This window comes from Diceros bicornis, chromosome 11 (genome assembly GCF_020826845.1).
Source record: "Diceros bicornis minor isolate mBicDic1 chromosome 11, mDicBic1.mat.cur, whole genome shotgun sequence".
In the NCBI taxonomy this organism is placed as follows: Eukaryota; Metazoa; Chordata; class Mammalia; order Perissodactyla; family Rhinocerotidae; genus Diceros; species Diceros bicornis.
The window spans coordinates 21,272,933-21,288,620 of NC_080750.1; the positions used below are offsets into that span (position 1 = coordinate 21,272,933).

Genomic DNA, 15,688 nt, shown 5'->3' on the forward strand with positions numbered 1-15,688 from the left:
ACAAAGATTCAGATAAATCAGAGCTATATTTCAGATATTTTTAAGACTATTCTATTTTGGAGGTCACTCCTATTCCTAGGGTATCCTAACTCAATGCCTAGAAGTTCCTGAGCCACCTGCTCTCAAGTGAGATGGGCCTTGAATTTCAATTTTTATCTCTCTAGCCCTGTGAACATGAATCAAGCTCTGATCAGTTTTTCAACCTCTCTTCACCTCTTCCGAGAGAGGGAGGTACACCTAGAGGAAAGTAGCCCCAAATGGAGGCTCATATCCCTGGATTTCTTTCTTTTCCTGATCTTTTGCCCTGTAATTCTTTACTGACTTCAATTCACCCCAACACACTTGATTTTTTTTGTGTGTGTGTGAGGAAGATTGGCTGTGAGCTAACACCTGTTGCCAATCTTCTTTTTGCTTGAGGTAGAGTGGCCCTGAGCTAACATTTGTGCCTAGCTTCCTCTATTCTATATGTGGATTGCCACCACAGCATGGCTTGACGAGTGGTGTAGGTTTGCACCCAGGATCTGAATCCTTAAACCTGGGCCACTGAAGTGGGGTACGCCGAACTTAACCCCTATGCTACTAGGCCAGGCCCTCAACAGATTTGATTTTTGTCAAATTTTCGTCAAGATTTTTCAGTTTTTGTGCAGATTCTCTCGTTTTTCTCGGAGTCTGATTACGTAGTCTGCTGTTACTATAATCAGAATCTCTAGTTCATTTATTTCTAGTTTTATTTTTTAATTAATTAAAAATGTTCTGAGTACTAGCTTGGTTACATCTCACTAGTTCAATGTGCTGTTCATTTTATGTCATTTTTAATTTTAGTTTTCAATTCCTCTTTATCTCAGGAGTTAGTCTAAAATATAATTAAAAGAAATATTTTGTGCCCATCTTTTGCTATTCCTAATTTTACTGTAGGTGTGATTTACGGTTGTTTGTATGTGTGTACGCAGTGAAAGGCTTTGCAGTCCATGTGTATGTTTGTAAATGTTTCATGGGTCTTTTAATAAATAGTATATTCCTGTTGGTTGACATATGAGTAGTACAAACAGAAAAATATATATCCATATACTCAAACTTGATATTTTCTCTTTACATCCTCTATATCCCTGCTTATTTTTGCCCTTGTTTCTTTTGAAATATAATATAGTTGCAATAATGCAATATATTTATAAATACTGATTAAATGAAATTTTTTTTTTTTTGTGAGGAAGATCAGCCCTGAGCTAACATCCATGCCAATCCTCCCCTTTTTTTGCTGAGGAAAACTGGCCCTGAGCTACCATCTGTGCCTATCTTCCTCCACTTTATGTGGGACACCGCCACAGCATGGCCTGACAAGCGGTGTGCTGCTGTGCACCCGGGATCCAAACCTGGGCTGCCAGCAGTCGAGCGCGCGCACTTAACCGCTACACCACGGGGCCGGCCCCTCATTAAATGAATTTTATCTAATTCTCCAAAGATATTAGCAGTATAATTAAGAAAATTAAACCATTTAAATACCACAAAGGTTTAAGAAATTGATCTTTTTCAAAATATTGTTTTTTATGTAGGGTTAACAAATCTTGAAAATCAGACATTAAGTTCAACAAATATTTGAAGAGATATTACATACTAAATAGTAAGATCATTCTGGTTCTAGTTGTATCTATTCAAATACATCAGCAAGTCAAAATGTAAGAGCCATAGGAAAAAGAAAGGAGGAAGTTCCGTCATATTTGGTTGGCTTGACAGTAAGAGGAGAAATCATATAAAGCTTCGTGGAGGTAAATGGTGTTATCCTTATTTATTAATAACACTAGTAGCACCACACTTCTCTGCATAGCTGCTTTTTCTGTAGTAACCATTGACTAGCTGATCTCTATTTTCTAGTGCAAATTCTAAAAAAAGTCAATCTTACTGGTTTAGCTAACTGCAGAACCGGTTTGCTGAGAGAAATGGCACATAGGCCACAATTAGGAACCTGGACAATCAGGAAGCAGCTATACAACTGCTGGTTCCAGGATCACGCCTCTTTAGCTGAGATCCTGGGATCAGGAAGTTACTGCCACAGCCATTGCCTGTAGGAACACCCTGCCTTAGTTTTGACAGAAGCAGCTGCCAGAATTAGTGGCTCTAAAGCCACATTACATTTGTTAGATTCTCATCCGCAAAAATAGATCCTCAGATACTGCTTCTCCTCCTTCTTCTCTCCTAATTTAGGTCTTTACAAGTGCTTACCATTAGCAGAACCTAATTCACATCGTGAACTAGTTTTTAGGTTTCCAGCCTCTACAGTACAGAAAGGTATACTAGAAGGAGGCTGGAACAAATGTTAAGCCAATTATCTGCCATAACCTGTTATTATAATTGTAGTTTAATTAAATATAACCCAAGTGATAAAAGTACAAAAGAGTTGTTTTTTTCTATGAAACTTAAATCAAATATGAAAGACTCAACAAAGATGAGTTGTTAAATAGTTGCTGTTGAATTACAGGTAAGTAAAATAATTATAAAAAGTCAGAAAAATTATAAAATCACAGAGGATCAAAAGGAGATCAAAAGGATGTCTAAGTTTTCACTCTTCCTCAAAGAAACCAAAACCGGAAATTATAAAGAACGAATTATAGGGTTTATGTATAAGAGACAACAAAGAACTACAATTAGCTGCCTTACTCAAAGTAAAGACCTTGGCATTATATCAAAAAATTAAACAAATGCATATTTACATTAAGTTAAAGTCAAAATTTTTTTAAAGTATGCATTTTTTTTTTGATTCTCTATTTTACTGACTCGCTCAATCTACAGACCATCTGCAAATCTAGAAGGTAAGAGGGCTTCCACTATGCATTACGCTAGGTACAGTGTGACTAACTCAAAAGAGTAACAGTGTTTCTGACCTCGTGTTGACTATTGCATTGGAGAAAAGATATCTCGGATAAAAGCTTTTTTAAAGGAAATAAATATTATCCTATAATATAATATAGTGTCTTTACTTAAATTACTATATATAGCTATACTTTTTAAGTTATTATGTATGGTTTTTATTATTTTTCTATCTTATCACTTGCAGTATCACTTCAAAAGATATTTAAAGAGCACTTACTATAATTATAAAAATATAGAAACAATAAAACTGACATCATCCAGTCCAAATCCCTCCTTTTACAGACTAAGACACTGAGTTCCAGATAGATTACAATACTGATACAAGGAAAATCACCCAGACAGTAAATGCAGTAGTGAAATTATAACCAATTATAATAAATAGGCAATAGAAATTTGGCAACGATGACTTTCTAAAAATTTTGATCTTTGAGGTGACAAAGACGAATCAAACACCATTCTAGCCAGTATTTCTTTGAATTGAATTTGTCATGGATAGGAAGATGCACCATTCTTTTACATATTATTAAAAAGAAAAATTGCTGCTTATTAATCTTTGACATCCCAGTCACTATGGCTACATCTCAGTTTTGTAGGTATTAAAATGGGGGACTAGAGATAGTATTAGTGAATCTAGAATCAACTAAACAGGAGAGAAGAGAGAGTAAGACAAACACATATAATTAGAAAACATTCTAGACAACTGCCTGGTATAACCTTTCCATATGTCTTCCCTCACCTGACAGACTTCATTCATCCTCTAAGTCTAAGCTTCCCTGGTGAAGGAGTCCACACCCTTGCCATGGTGTAGTGCTGCTTTTGGGGATTAATACCCAACAGCCTAATAACTAGAATTGCTGCTTCCCTTCTTATGTCCCTCCAATGAATTATACACATTCTTTCAAGAACAATCTGGAATTTTCCAGTTCTAAAGTGCAACTGGATACAATCCTTCCAAAGTGCACCCTCCTTCTCTGTTTACAATCCTTGAACAGCTTCCTATGCCATCTGTAGGACAAGTTTAAATTCCTTAGCAGAGCATATAAGATCTTATATCATCTGGTCCTGCCCACCATCCCGGTTTTATCATGCATAATTCCCCTATATAAATATGCTGAGATATAGCCATATTAAATGATCTGTATTTATTATTAAATATACATTTTCCCAGTTGATGAACTCCTACTCATTCTTAAAGACTCTGCTCAAATTCCATCCTCTCATTTAAGCCTTCTCTGTCTCCAGCCAGAGTGATGTATTCCATAATTATACTCTAATATATATATCGGACATGTTATAGTTACGGTGCCGCCATGCCCAGACTTAAGTAATCCTTGACCATAGCCCATGCTCTGGAGAACAGAACAAGCTATTCTGTGCACAGGGGAGTCAATGCTTAGACTAGAGTTTTGCATATTTCTCCAGAGCAGCCCTATCGTAAGCTGAATGGCATGAAGGGCTCTGACAAACAGAAGTGCTGGCCATTAGCTAAACCAACAAGAGTGGGTGCCTTCAGGATTTGGCCTAGAAAATAGGGAGACTTGGGTTGGAAGAGTAGGAGCAGCGGATCCATGGACAACAGGGGTGTCATCACAGAAGGGACAACGAAGGCTTTATGAGAGAACTGGTAAGAGGAGCATACCCTTAGAGATGGTCCCGATTGTTTCCCAGTGCTAGTTATATTCCATGTATCTCCTTATCATATACTCCCATTTACTTAAAATGACCTAAGTCTCTATTTCTTGAAATATGAATATATGTATGTGTTGATGTTCCTAATATTTGCGATCATCCACTCAACAAATATTAATTGAGCATTTAATATGTATCAAGCACTGGTCAATGGTGGTGGGTATACAGTGGTAAACAGAATAGACAGGGCCCTGTTCTCATGAGGGATATATTCAAGTAGATAAGACAAATAATAAGTAAGCAAAAATAATTTGGTGGTAATAGGTATCATGAATAAAATAAAATCGGCTAATAGAAAAAAGAAAGGTGGGGTGGGAACAGCAGTGCTAGATTATGTGGCCAGGGAATGCCTTCCTGATATGAGATCTGAATGAAGGGAAGGACATAGTCCCGTGCAGGTCTGGAGAAGAGCATTCCAGGCAGAAGAAACAAGTAAAAGGTATTCAGGTGGAAATTGGTTTGCCAGGTTTAAGGAAGCCAAAGTAAGAAGGCCAGTGTGACTGGAGACTAGTATCAAAGAGGAATGTGGTGAGAGACATATAACATGCATAAATATACAAACACAAACTCAATTATAAACAGAGACATACAAAGAAATCAAGGTAGCTCTGGCTTTATATGAGATTCTTAAAAATAGACATTTAAAACTTTATAGCTAAAGTTTAGGATTCTGGTGGACTTTGGGGGATGCTCTTCTTCACAGTACAATGACCCTAATTAGCACCAGAACAGCAGTGTTTACCATGTAATCCTAGAGATTTCTTTTCTCTCTCTCATTAGAAAATAGATCAAATACATTCATTTTCTGCTACTATAGAATAAATCAAGTTTTAGGAGAATATCACTTTTTGGACAAGTATTAAAAAATAATGGCTTTCTTATTGTTTTTATAAATACATACACAAACTCCTCCTTCCCAAATTTCAAATAGATAGTAAACTACTATGTTGTGTTCATAGGATATTGTAAACATACACTAATGATATAACAATTAGGGAAGGTGAAATCAAATTTAAAATCATACCTTTGACGTATATTATTATTATTATTAAATCATCATTAGTCGAATTATGAGAACAAATCAATGAAAATAGTGCTAAAAAACAATTCCATTTTATAATGCTATTGAAATCTTCTACATCATATTTAGTTTTAGTCTTAAAAAAGATAAATATCAGACTATCAGAAAACAAAAACTAACAAACAGAGTAAAATTAATAATATGCTAAATATCATTGGTTTTAATTTATTAAATACTAACTTTATATTCTTGTTGAAGTTTTCTGTTTTTGTGCTCTAAAGCTACATATATGTCTAAATAAAAATGTAAACACAGTTTTAAATTTCAAAAAAGTTTTTGGTGACTGCTTAATGAAAAACTAGTTAATAGATTTTGCAGTGAAAGATCACTACATGTATCAGAGAATAGTCCATTTTTTCTGTAAAGGGCCACATAGCAAATATTCTATGCTCTGTGGGCTATTCAGTCTCTGTTGCAACTATTCAACTCCACCACTGTGGAACAAAAGCAGCCACAGACAATATAGAAATGAATGGGTGTGGCTGTGATCCAATAGATTTTTATTTATTTTATTTACTTATTTTATTTACAAAAAGAGGTGGCAGGTCAGATTTGGCCCCCAGGGTGTATTTTGTGACTCCCTGACAGATACAATTAGCAGTTACTGAGTGCCAGAAAGTGCTGTACTTACATTCACTCATTTAATGATTTTACCCAATTTCTTCCTCTGGCAAATTATAAGGAGGAAAAGATAATATTAAAGAAAAATATAAAACAACAACAAAAAAATAAAAAAACACTATACTCTCAACATGAGCTAAGTTTCAAGTAACAGACTTAAAAATGGGAGGATGATAAAATAAGTATTTTTTCACCTCTTCCTTAGTCTCATTTTTATAAAATGACTTCATTATTTCCTATTTGTAATCAATTCCCAGATAATATACACCCATATACAAATGTAAGTATTAAAATGTTCACAAAACCCAATAACGTGGAACTGCGTACTATTATATAATCCATGCCATTGCTAGCTTCCATTATTCAGATCTGACCTTGTATACATATTTCAGATATTTTCCTTAAAAATGATAAACTCTTGATTTGCAGTCCTTAACTGCAATACATAATTAAAAGTAGAATGTTGCCCTAAAGACAGAGTTCACTTTAAAACCTGATAACATTTTTGAGTTTACTAAGAGTGTCTTTCAGTAAGCTCAAAATCTATTTTTTCCCCCACTTTCCTATTGTACTAGGAACAAATACATTCATGAGACATGACTACATTACTGTTAAACAACTAGGCAGATTTTTAAAAGACTGGCTTCAAAAGACCTGGACATGAAAGGAAGAGGGTAGAATCAAATCTAGGAAACAACTAAATGACTAGCTCAACCATATAGCACCTTAGCTATCCCCAATACATTAAAATACAAGCTTAATCTAAATACATCGCTGATTCAAAAATCTTAGTAATATTCTTTACTAGGAAGAGCATAGCCTTTTTAATAATTATTTTGAGAAAGAACAGTAAATCCTAAAAAGTTAAAGTTGGAAAAACTTTCCCATGGGGAAAAACACAAATAAATGAGAAAAACTGAAAACCCAATTAAAAGATTTACATAGAGGAATGCAAACAAAAGAATGCCAAATTTTAAAAGAGCCCATGCTTTAAATGAATTTAGAACCAAAAAAATTTTATTTCTTCATTTTTCCGTCCAGTTATACAAGACAACAACGAAACATATATCAGATCTCAGTCTAGTTGCATGACCTCTAAAAGTTAAAGAAACTTGGGACAGAAGAAAACCTTAAACATTTTTAGAAGAAAATATAAGAGAAGATCCTTCTGACCATACACTGAGAGAGGATTTGTTAGATACACAAAGAGCAACAATTAGGAAAGAAGACTGATATTTTCAACTATCTTAACATTGAAAAAAAAAAAAAAGAATATTCTGTTCATCAAACATATCACAATCTGGGAATAGATACCTGAAACACCTCTTGTCTAGCATGTTGTATAGGCCATTGGCACTGATAATTCATTCCCATGCCTTTCCATATCCAGCCTCTATCATAGTGGCTGAAAGTCTAAAACTACATTTCCCAGATGTCCTTGAAGCTGGAGATGTGGATGGGATTAAAGTTTCACCAATGAGAGGCACTTGAGGGGATGTGGAAGGCAGAAATGATGCGAGAACATTTTTCTCTTGGTATGACAGATGGCAAGCAAAACTGGATAGACATGACTGTCTCTTATAGTCAGTACTCCATGCCCCACTTTCCAGTGTCAAGTCTCCAGCTTCATAGAAATGTTGCTGTAGTAGCAGCAACAGAGATGGTGGCAGCAGCACAAATTTCTGACCTCAGGATGGAAGCCTCTAAGGTATTACCCTAAAACCAATCATGTTCTCACATAGTACTCAAATTTAAGTGACTAAATCACTTCTTGTTTGAAATTCTACAACGGTTACCGTTTATGGCATTGACACTGATTGGCACACCAACAAATATTCAGAATACAAATTATACAAAGTACTCTGACAATTTAATAACAAAAAGATAAACAAATAGAAAATGGGAAAAATAAATGAACAAGCATTTCATGAGAAAAGAAAACCATGTGGATAAACATATGAAAAATAGTTAACCATATTAGTATTCAGGAAAAAGTAAATTAAAACCACAGTGAAATACCATTTAGGATTCAAAACAAGAAAAACTAAGAAACCTGATAAGAGCAAGTGCTGATACAAGATATGGATCAATAAGAACTCATAAATATCACTGGTGGGAATGTAAATTGGCACAGCCACTTTGGAAATTAAGTTGGCATTACATCGCAAAATTGAATATTCACATAACCTATCATCCAACAATTCATTCCTTGAAACTTTTATATTTGTGCATGATACTGAGTGAAATAAAAGTAACTCCCAGAAGACTAACTGATACCATTTTTATACAGTTTTAAAAAATGCAAAACTAAATAGTATGTTGTTAGGAATACACATACCAATAAAAAAAATGTAAAAAGCAAGGGAATGATAAACACAAAATTCAAGATAGTGTTAACCACTGGCAGAGGGAAGGAGAGGAATGGGATAGGGAAGGAAAACAAGGACAGATGCACCAGTGTTGGTAACATTTTAGCTCTTAACTGGATGGTGGGTTGACAGGTTTTCATTTTATCTGTATGTTTCATAACATACAAATATATTATACACTATACTATTATTGATGCCTAATATTTATAAAGTGCTTATTATGTACCCTATTTTAAGCACTTACTTTATCCCTTATAGTCAGCCCTATGAAATACGTTTTCCAATTTCTAGATGAGGAAACTAAAGCACAAAGAAATTAAGTAACTTGTCCAAGGTCACATAGCTAGTAAATAATGGAGCCAGGAGTCAAACAGGAAATCAGGCCCCAGAGTCCACACTCATAACCAGTACACTACAGGAATAAAATATCAAATAACAACAATAAAAGTTACCTAAGACAACAATAAAATAAAGAATCAAGTTAATTGATCTACCTTTCATTTTCCTTGATGACATTTTCAAGTTGTAATTTCACCTCACCCATCTGTTTCTGAAAGAATAAAATATGGTTGAGCAACATATTTTCCAGACAATTAGATCTCTATTAAGCAGTCCATTCATATGCAAGCAGTCAGAGTCCATGACACTAGTCTACAGATAAGAAATAATTATAATTATTCTTTACTTCTAACAAGCAATATTAAATATGGATATTTTAGTGATACACAAAGCATAATAAAACGTTCATTTTGAATAGAATATAAACAAAAATATTTTATAAAACACACTAAGAAATATTTATAAATGTAATTCCTATGATTTATAGATGTTTATAAAAAAACAGATGAAAGATACTCCTCAGTATGTCACTATAACAAATACTAGATGATCCCTATACCTTGAATGTATATCTTAATTCACCTTAGTTTAGGTGAAACCCATATAAGCGCTTGTATTTCAAAAAGTAAAATGTTAATGGTGAAAAAGAAAAGAGATCTTCTTTAGCAGTAATTCATTCAGTCTCTGATTCATCACCTTTATTAATTGCTTAAACTTTCTGCATTATTAAGGCTGCTATGGTAAACCAACATGGTCACTAACACATACTTTAACAGCAAAGATGATAAAAAAAATCAGTACTTTAAAGGGAATGAGATGAAGGTATGATTAATTCTCTCTGAGGAAATAAAGGGATTGTAGGATTTCAACAGGAAAAGAAGGGCATTTCAAGTAGGGAAAAATATGAGTAAAAGCAAAGAGGCAAAAATATTCGATAACACAGGCACAGTAGTCAGCTCTCAATAAGAGTAAATGGGCAAGGGGAGAGCAGGGAGGCCATGTAATTTCACACTTAAAACCAAACTGCAATCAACTCAGGATAGTCCATTAGTCTTGATTGGGTGCCCTAGGCTAAAGGAGAGGAGCCAAGCCTGCAGAGAACCTGGCAAAGGAAGGATGGAACAGGCAATGCTCCAAGCCTTTTTCTCCCCCTTTCAACCAGAAAAGCTCAAGGCAGCTTGGTCTAGGCAATCGGCAACAGCCAATTGTAACTACAAAGCTGGCTTGAAAGGTGAACTTTTCCCAGGTCCCTGCTGCGCCTGAATCACAATTAAATCAAAATGAACGAATTCACTACCAGATAATTGAGAACTGACCATACATGGAGTGATGCAGTGAGAGATAAAATTGGAAAGGCAGGAGGCAGGTCTTGAATGCCATGCTAAGAGGTTTGGATTTTATTGTAGCAATTATCCCCATTTTATAATTTAAAAAAATTGATCTTTGAAAGTTGCAAAAATGTCAGTGTATCTTGAAAAATATTTATTACTCAAATAATTAGGATATATGTGCATTAGCTAGGATTAAAGGTGGATCATTACAATCACACTACAGATTCTTTACTGTAAAATATTTCAAAATATTTAATAGTTGGAAGGAAATGAAATCTCAGCAGTACCTCTCACGTCATCAAATTTTCCCCTATTATTTACATTTTCTGGAAGAAAATCTTTCACATAGAGAATTATAGCGATACTTTTCTTGCTTTCAAGATATACTATTTTTGGACTGGGTCATTAAGATAAATCATCAGAAGTAGTTCTAATCAATAATATCTATGTGAGCAACTATTCTCAGAAGTAGCTGTCAATATCTTTTTTCTCTCTAAAAGTAGCAACTATTCTTATTATGGACTCTTGGGGTTTCTGCTACAGCCTCTTCTCTCTTGTAATTAATTCAGTAATCACTCAGACTGAGAATGTCGAATGGGAAAATGAAGTTAAACACCTTAGTAAATTATCTGATTAAAGAGATATATGAATCAAATAGATTATAAAAAATTAAAAATTTAAAACAGTTTAATTCAAGATAACTAGTTATTCTATTTTATACCAATCAAACCACATAATATGTCATAGCAATTCTGAGAGCATGAATTCAGTAGAAATTTTAGACTCACTAGTCCTAAAAATAAAAGGAAAATGCCATTTGTGCAGAAGAGAGCTTTATGTTGCTCTTTGTCAATTAGAAAGATTAAAAGACATTACTATGGTTGGTTCAAACTTAAATGGCCACAGGCTAAAAAGCACACAGTAAAGACTAGGAAAACAGTTAACTTATGATAAAACAGAAACTGCAATTTAAAGAAATGCTTGTTTTTGAAATCTGGGTCTATAGGATCACTTCATAAGTTTTATATATTAGAGAATTAACCTTGGAAATGAAAGTATAAATAATTTCAAATGCAATGGAAGAACCTAAGTTTATTTTTAGAAGATGTAAGCATTATGTGTTCTTTTAGTAAAGGTACACATCAATCTATTAATTTATAAATGGGAAATTGTTAAGCTAGATCTAAATATCTTGTTCCAATAAGCCCTGGCATTTATTCATTCACCAAAAATTGAAGGCTTACTATGCACTAGACTTCAGAGCATATGGTAGGATCTCTTGCTGTCCATGCATGAAGAGAAAAGAAAGTAAGAGAGAGATAAATGAAGTTCTTAGTGTCTGCCACATCCACAGCCCCATGCTGAGGAAATCAGTCTCAAGGGGCTGTTTTTATACAAGGTTTTGTTATACTTTCTTCCATTTGAATTAAACTAGGTCAACTCTACTACCCTATAACAACTGAATTGATCCAGGGATTGGTATCTAAGCCAAACACAAACTCTACTCAAACTCTAAAAAAGAGAGGTCATCACCTCCCGGTGGACTGAGCTTGAGACATAAAGCATTTATTTAAGAAATGCTTCCATTGTATGAAAGCAGTCAGAAAGGTCAAAATTTGGGGGAGAAATGTAAAAAAGTCTTCATATCAAAGAAACACATTATAAATATTAGATTATTAAATCAAAGAAACAGATTATAAATATTAGATTATTAAATCAAAGAAACAGATTATACATATATCTAAAAATGTAGCTCATTGAAATTCAGATTGTATCCTGAACAATGCTGTACTATAATTCTAGTTCTCCACGAGCCTGCTATAATCCTAGTGTTAGAAATTCTGGGACCCAGAAGCTTCCTCAGTTTCTTCACTCCCTTCACTCCTAAAGTAGACCCTCATTACTAAGACTATTTCAGACAGAGCTGCCACAGAAAGCTTACATGAGAAGTGGATCAATAGCATCTAAAATCTGATAGACATAATATTTGAAATGGGGGGAAAAATCCATTCTCCAAATAATAGGAAATACAAATAGGATGAGAGTAAAGAGACAGGTCTAAAAGAATGTGAGATGGTTTTGGGTCCTTCTGGAGGAAAAATAAAGATGTAAGCAAAAATAATGAGATTAAGAGTTCTAAGCATCTAAGAGCTGCTCCCGTGAGACAGCAGGAGCAAGGAAACACTAGATTAAAAAACAAAACCGAAAATAATCTTTAAACACACACACACTTACAGAGGGCCAAGAATTGATTAGTTATAGCTAAATATTTTCTTCTTCATCAATGTCTTTGAAAAAAAGGGAGTCTATTTTACTTTTCCTTTTTTTATAATAAAATATTACAAGCTTGATAACTATGATTTCATACCTGATAATATTTGAGCTGCCCATTTAGCTCTTTCAGATGCTTATCATACTCAGTAATAAGAGGAGCTATAAAGCTAAAGAAGAAATACAAAATTAAAAAGATGGCATATTCTGTTTAATCTAGTTTAATAAATATGTAACATGAAATAAGTTGCCCATGAACATTTTTATGTTAAATTTATCCACAGCAATCAATACTTTGCCTTTTTCCTAACCCAGGGGTTCTCAACCTTAGCTCAATTAATATTTTGAGTTGAGTAATTATTTGTTGTAAGGGACTGACCTGTGCACTGTGCACTATAGAATGTTTAGCAGCATCCCTGGCCTCTACCCATTAGATGACAGTAGCACCCACACCCTCCACAGCTGTGACAAGCAAAAATGTTTCCAGACATTGTCAAACATCTGGGGAGGGGAGGGAGGCAAAATCACCCCAGTTGAGAACCACTCTTATAAACTATAATACTAGCTTTTTTTTTTCTTGTCAATTCAATGACATATCATTTAAACCTAGTTATAGCAGACCATAAAATAAACATTCCTAATACTAAAGAAATTATTTTAACAATAATTAAATATAACTAAGAAAATAATATTTTTCTGTTAACTCAATCTTACCTTTGGTCAACTACTGAGTTTTCTAATGTGTCATCTCCATCTCCTTTGAAGACAGCTTTCTATAACAGAGAATACTGCATCTTAAAATGTCTTCTCATATTATCCTACCCAAAACTGACAGTATTTTAAAATTAAATACAACTAAAATTTTTATAATCTTAGAAAATCTATTAATGCAATTAAAAAAGAGAGAAAGAGAAAAAAGTAATCACCTAAATTGATGTTGAAAATGTATATGGTAAATTTTAACACCCATACATAATAAAAACTCTCAGCAAACTAGAAATAGGAAGAACTTTCTCAATTTGATAAAGAATATCTACTAGAAATCTACATCAATTACTATTTTCCATAGTGAAACATTAGACGCACTGCATTAAATTCATAATACAAGGCTGCTCCGTATCTCTGCTAAAATTCAGTATTGTACTAGAGGTTCTAATCAATGCAATCTGTTGAGGGGGAAAGGAGTCGGAGATTTAAAGGTTGAGAAGTAAGATACAATACTTATTATTTACAGACAATTTGACCATTTACCTAGAAAACTCTACATATAATCTACCAATAAAGATTATTATAATCTATAATCTTTAGTGTATACTAATAAGAGCAAACACAGATAGAAGATCAATATAAAAAAACAATAGCTTTCCCAAATATGGGCAATAATTAGAAAATATAATAAGAAAATATACCTTATTAACTTCTGTAACAAAAGGTAGTACTTGCAAATAAAACAAAAATGTTGCAATAACTTTATTGAAAAATTAACTTTACTGAAAGACAAAAAAGAAGGTCTAAATAAACAGGGTACTATATCATATTCATGGATGTGTGAAAAAGTCAATACTTTAACTGTCTCAAGTCTCTAAAGTTCACTGCAACTGCAATGCAATTCAAAAAAAAAAATCCAACAAAATAAATTATGAAACTTGATCTTAAACAGATCTTAAAGTTCCTATGAATGAGTAAATATAAAGAATAGCCAAGATAATCTGGCAAAAAAAAAAAAAAAGGAAAAGAAAAAAAGAGGAAGGCCTTGCCCTACTACATATCAAAACACTGTAATGTTAGAGTAATTTAAAAAATATGGTATAGACACAGTAACAAACAGAACAGTACAGAAAATACAGAAATAGATTCAAGCATTCACGGATATGTGGTATATAAAAGAAGTGGAATTATAATTGAATGGACAAAATACTGCTTTTCAACTAATAGTATTGGGTAAAAAAATAAAATTAGATTCCAGCATGTACTAAATGGAAAGTAAATTACAGCTAAAGATCCAAATGTTTTAAAATATTTAACAATTATTGAAAGAAAATGTATTATTGACTTTGGGATACAGAAAGTTTTCTTAAGCTCCAAAAATGAAGAGGCTTTTGCCTGTTTTGTTTACCAACGCCCCAAGCAGTGCCTAGCATACCCACTCAAAATACATTTCTAGCTTGAAGACACCAGGAGTAAAACCTATAAATAGAAAGACTGACATTTTACAACATCCAAATTTAAAAGTTCTACACAGCTAAAAGTACTATAAGCAAAGTTAAAAGGCCAGCAACATTTGTAACATGACCAAAAATTTAGTATCTAGTATAAAGTATGGAGAAATATTCAAACACAAGGAAATGTACAAGGATGTTCAGTGCAGCTTTTACTGTAATAAAAAAAAAAGAAAAAAGTCCATCAATAGGATAAATGAAAAATAATACAACAGGATCCCATAAGTAGTTCAAGGAATTAACACGATTTATACGCATTGTTGGGGGACGAGGGAGAATCTCCCTCTGCCCTTTCCCTTAAGGTTCTTATGGCTGGCCAAATAATTAACAAGACAGGTTAGCAGGAGAAAATAATACCAAGTTTAATAACATGTATTCATGGGAGAAACTCAGAAATGAGCAACTCGTCCCTCTGTCTAAGCTCCTTGCTTAAGTATCGCAGCTAAAGGCGAGAAGCGTGTTGGGGGCGGGTAGTGGCTTGGGACTTCAGAGGGCAGGAAGACAATTCTTTTCAGGGTCATCTATAGATAATGTGGTCAGGGAGAGAGCGAGTTTTTGATAAAAGAGGCTTGGTGCCTTTCCTATTGTAACCTCTATCCTACATTATCTTTACAGCCATCATGATAGAAGATCTGTTTCAGGAAGGAGCCACCATGTCAAATTCTTTAGGCAGTTAGTGGGGGAGGTCAAATGTCCCTCAGAGAAAACAATCAAGGTAAAGAGGTATATTTCAGGGTGGCCAAATCTTGATCTCCCACAGCATCAACATAGACACATCACAAAAACAAACAGGTTACTTCTAAGGATAGAGGGAAAGGAATGGGAGAGAGGGGATGGGTGAGGGGTTCAAAGGAATTTTCAGTGCATTTGTAATATTCCGGTTTTTTGAAGGGAAAAGGTGTT

The 15,688-nt window shown here is 33.9% G+C and overlaps 1 protein-coding gene across 2 annotated transcripts in view; it reads right to left on the reverse strand.

Annotated features, from left to right (window-relative positions):
• SCLT1 (sodium channel and clathrin linker 1) overlaps positions 1-15,688 on the reverse strand; it is a 169,962-nt gene that overhangs the window by 129,705 nt on the left and 24,569 nt on the right. For both annotated transcript variants that reach the window (XR_009221541.1, XM_058550061.1), the window contains exons 3-5: positions 13,281-13,339; positions 12,664-12,736; positions 9,120-9,175 (exon numbers count right to left, since the gene is read on the reverse strand). Coding sequence is in view for 1 of the 2 variants with exons in the window: in XM_058550061.1 (XP_058406044.1) it covers positions 9,120-9,175; positions 12,664-12,736; positions 13,281-13,339 (188 nt within the window). In the remaining variant the exon portion in view is untranslated. The remainder of the gene's footprint in view (positions 1-9,119; positions 9,176-12,663; positions 12,737-13,280; positions 13,340-15,688) is intronic.